The sequence below is a fragment of the Eimeria necatrix genome, genomic scaffold, assembly GCF_000499385.1.
Source record: "Eimeria necatrix Houghton genomic scaffold, Enh_scaff761, whole genome shotgun sequence".
NCBI classification, from domain to species: domain Eukaryota; phylum Apicomplexa; class Conoidasida; order Eucoccidiorida; family Eimeriidae; genus Eimeria; species Eimeria necatrix.
In genome coordinates, this window is record NW_013654585.1 from 2,501 (window position 1) to 5,000 (window position 2,500).

Sequence of the window (2,500 nt, forward strand, 5' to 3'; positions counted from 1 at the left end):
GAAGCAGCAGCTACAGCAGCAGCAGCAGCAAACGGCTTTGCTGCTGCTGCTGCTGCTGCAAACATGCCCCCCGTTGTAGTGCAGCAGCTGGAGGCTGTCCGCCAGCTGCTGCAGCAGCAACTCTAGTGTGCCTAAATCTATGACAGCAGCTGCTCGCTTCGTTGCTGCTGCAGCACCTGCTGCTGCTGCAGCACCTGCTGCTGCTGCAGCACCTGCTGCTGCTGCAGCGCCTATTGCTGCTGCAGCACCTACTACTGCTGCAGCGCCTGCTGCAGCTTGTCTAAACCTAGCAGCGGCAGAACGAGTTCCTGCTGCAGCGCCTGCTGCTGCTGCTGCTGCAGCAGCAGCAGGGAGCTAGCAGCAAATCAGAGATCGTCCTTCGCGGAGACGCACCCCGCGCGGGTCCGTTGCTGCTGCTGCTGCCTTGCTGCTGCGTCCACAGCAGCAGCAGCAGCAGCAGCAGCAGTCGCAGCTCCTTGCTGGTGCACTGGGGCCCGTTGCTGCGGCATTGCACTGTGCTGCCGCTGCAGCAGCTGCTGCTGCGCTTGCTGCTGCAGCAGCTGCCGCTGCGCTTGCTGCTGCTGTCGCTGCAGCAGCAGCGGTTGCTGCTGCTGCGGCGGGGACAGCTGCTGTTGTGTTTGCTGCTGCTGCTGCAGCAACTGGTGTTGTGTTTGCTGCTGCCGCTGCAGCAGCTGCTGGTGTGTTCGCTGCCGCAGCTGCTGCAGCAGCTGCCGGTGCGCTTGCTGCTGCTGTTGCTGCTGCAGCTGCTGCTGCTGCTGCTGCTGCTGCTGCAGCTAGTTAATGTGCTGCTTGCGGCCAGCCTCTTCTCTATTAAGTGCATGCAGCAGCAGCAAAGCCCCAAGAGGCACTGCAGCAGTAATTAAAGGCGGCGACCAAATGTAGCAGCAAAGTGAAGCCACGATGTGCAGCAGCAGCAGCAGACACACGCTCGGCACCACCATGCTGCAGCAGCAACAGCAGCAGCAGCAGCAGCAGCAGCAGCAGCAGCAGCAGCAGCAGCAGCAACGCATGATGCGGGTTCTAGGGCTTAAGGGTCAGAACTGCAGCTAACAAGTCTTGGGTCTAGGGTTTAGGGTTTAGGGGGCGTTCAGCGAAGAGGCTAGGGTTTAGGGTTTGAGCTTGGGTTTAGGGTTTGAGCTACGGTTTAGGGCTTGAGCTAGGGTTTAGGGTTTGAGCTAGGGTTTAGGGTTTGAGCTAGGGTTTAGGGTTTACTTGATGTCGGTAATCAGATAAAACAAATCTCCAGAAGGCAGCACCTTTCTCTGCAGGAAAGAAAGCAGCAAAGACATGCAGCTGCTGCTAGGGTTTAGGGTTTAGGGTTTAGGGTTTGCAGGCCTCTGCCCCTGCTGCAGTTGCTGGCTTTTACATTCCCTGCCCCCAAGTGCAACCCCTGGAGTAGCAGCAGCAGCAGCAGCAACAAAGCAGCAGCAGCAGCAACAAAGCAGCAGCAGCAGCAGCACAGTTGCAGCAGCAAAGTAGCAGCAGCAACAGCAAAGCAGCAGCAGCAGCAACAGCGCAGCAGCAGGAGACTCCAGCAGCAGCAGCGGCTTACCCTCGTCCCGCCTGTCGTGGTATGCACTCGGTAGCTGTCTGCTGCAGCAGCAGCAACAGTTGCCTGCTGCTGCTGCTGCTGCTGCTGCTGCTGCTGCTGCTGTGTTTCTGCTGCTAGGCGGGAGACCGAATAGCCTGGCAGCTGCTCGAGAGCAGCAATGGCGCTCTCATTCGGCACAGTCACGTACACTGTCTCTCTGCAGCAGCAGCAGCAGCAGCAGCAGCAGCAGCAGCAAACCCTAAGCCCTGCTCCTGCAGCCTCTCAGCAGCAGCAGCAGCAGCAGCAGCAGCAGCAGCAGCAGCAGCTCACGTGTCCTCGTCGTGCTGCAGCACGTGGACGTCCAGGGGAAGGGCCAAGTCTTTGAACTCCTCGAGGCCGCTGGCGGTCACCGGGCGAACTGCTGCTCGGACTGGCGCCATCTTGCTGCTGCTGCTGCTGCTGCTGCTGCTGCTGCTGCTGCTGCTGCTGCTTCTGCTGCTGTTTTCTGGGAATGCGCAGTGACGGAACGCCGGAGCAAAGAGCTGAAGCACTCAGAGGCAACACACTCAGCTGGGAGTTGCCTGAAGGCTGCTGCTGCTGCTGCCGCTGCTGTCGCTGCTGCTGCTGCTGCTGCTGCTGTTGCTGCTGCTGCTGCTGCTGCTGGTCTCGCAGCACTCACTGAACTCAAGAGACAGCCCTGGAAGAACAGGAAATGTGAAGGATCAAGAAGCTGGGGACTCAGAAGCGGCGCCGGTTTGGCTACTCGTCCAAACCCTAAACCCTAAACCCTAAACCCTAAACCCTAAACCCTGGACGTGGGGAGAAAGACGAGGCGCGCTGAAGCAAAGAGAGCCTTCAAGTGTACGTACAGCTGAAACTTAGAGAGTAAAAGAAATAGAGGCGGTTTTAGCGCCGATACAGAACAGCCCAAACCCTAAACCCTAAACC

The 2,500-nt window shown here is 59.0% G+C and overlaps 2 protein-coding genes across 2 annotated transcripts in view; one reads left to right on the forward strand and one right to left on the reverse strand.

The window, feature by feature from the left end:
- The window catches only part of ENH_00074820 (hypothetical protein, conserved), a gene marked incomplete at both ends in the record, with an annotated part of 1,407 nt that extends 1,281 nt beyond the window's left edge, over window positions 1-126 (forward strand). The window contains one exon of the mRNA XM_013582861.1: window positions 1-126. This exon is cut by the window's left edge and continues 1,281 nt beyond it. Coding sequence (XP_013438315.1) covers window positions 1-126 — 126 coding nt within the window.
- Window positions 127-1,229: 1,103 nt separating this feature from the next.
- Window positions 1,230-1,992, reverse strand: ENH_00074830 (hypothetical protein, conserved; the record flags this gene model as incomplete). The annotated part of the gene is made up of 3 exons (XM_013582862.1): window positions 1,230-1,283; window positions 1,574-1,769; window positions 1,883-1,992. 3 exons carry the CDS (start codon window positions 1,990-1,992, stop codon window positions 1,230-1,232), a joined length of 360 nt encoding a protein of 119 aa, XP_013438316.1.
- Window positions 1,993-2,500: the final 508 nt, after the last annotated feature.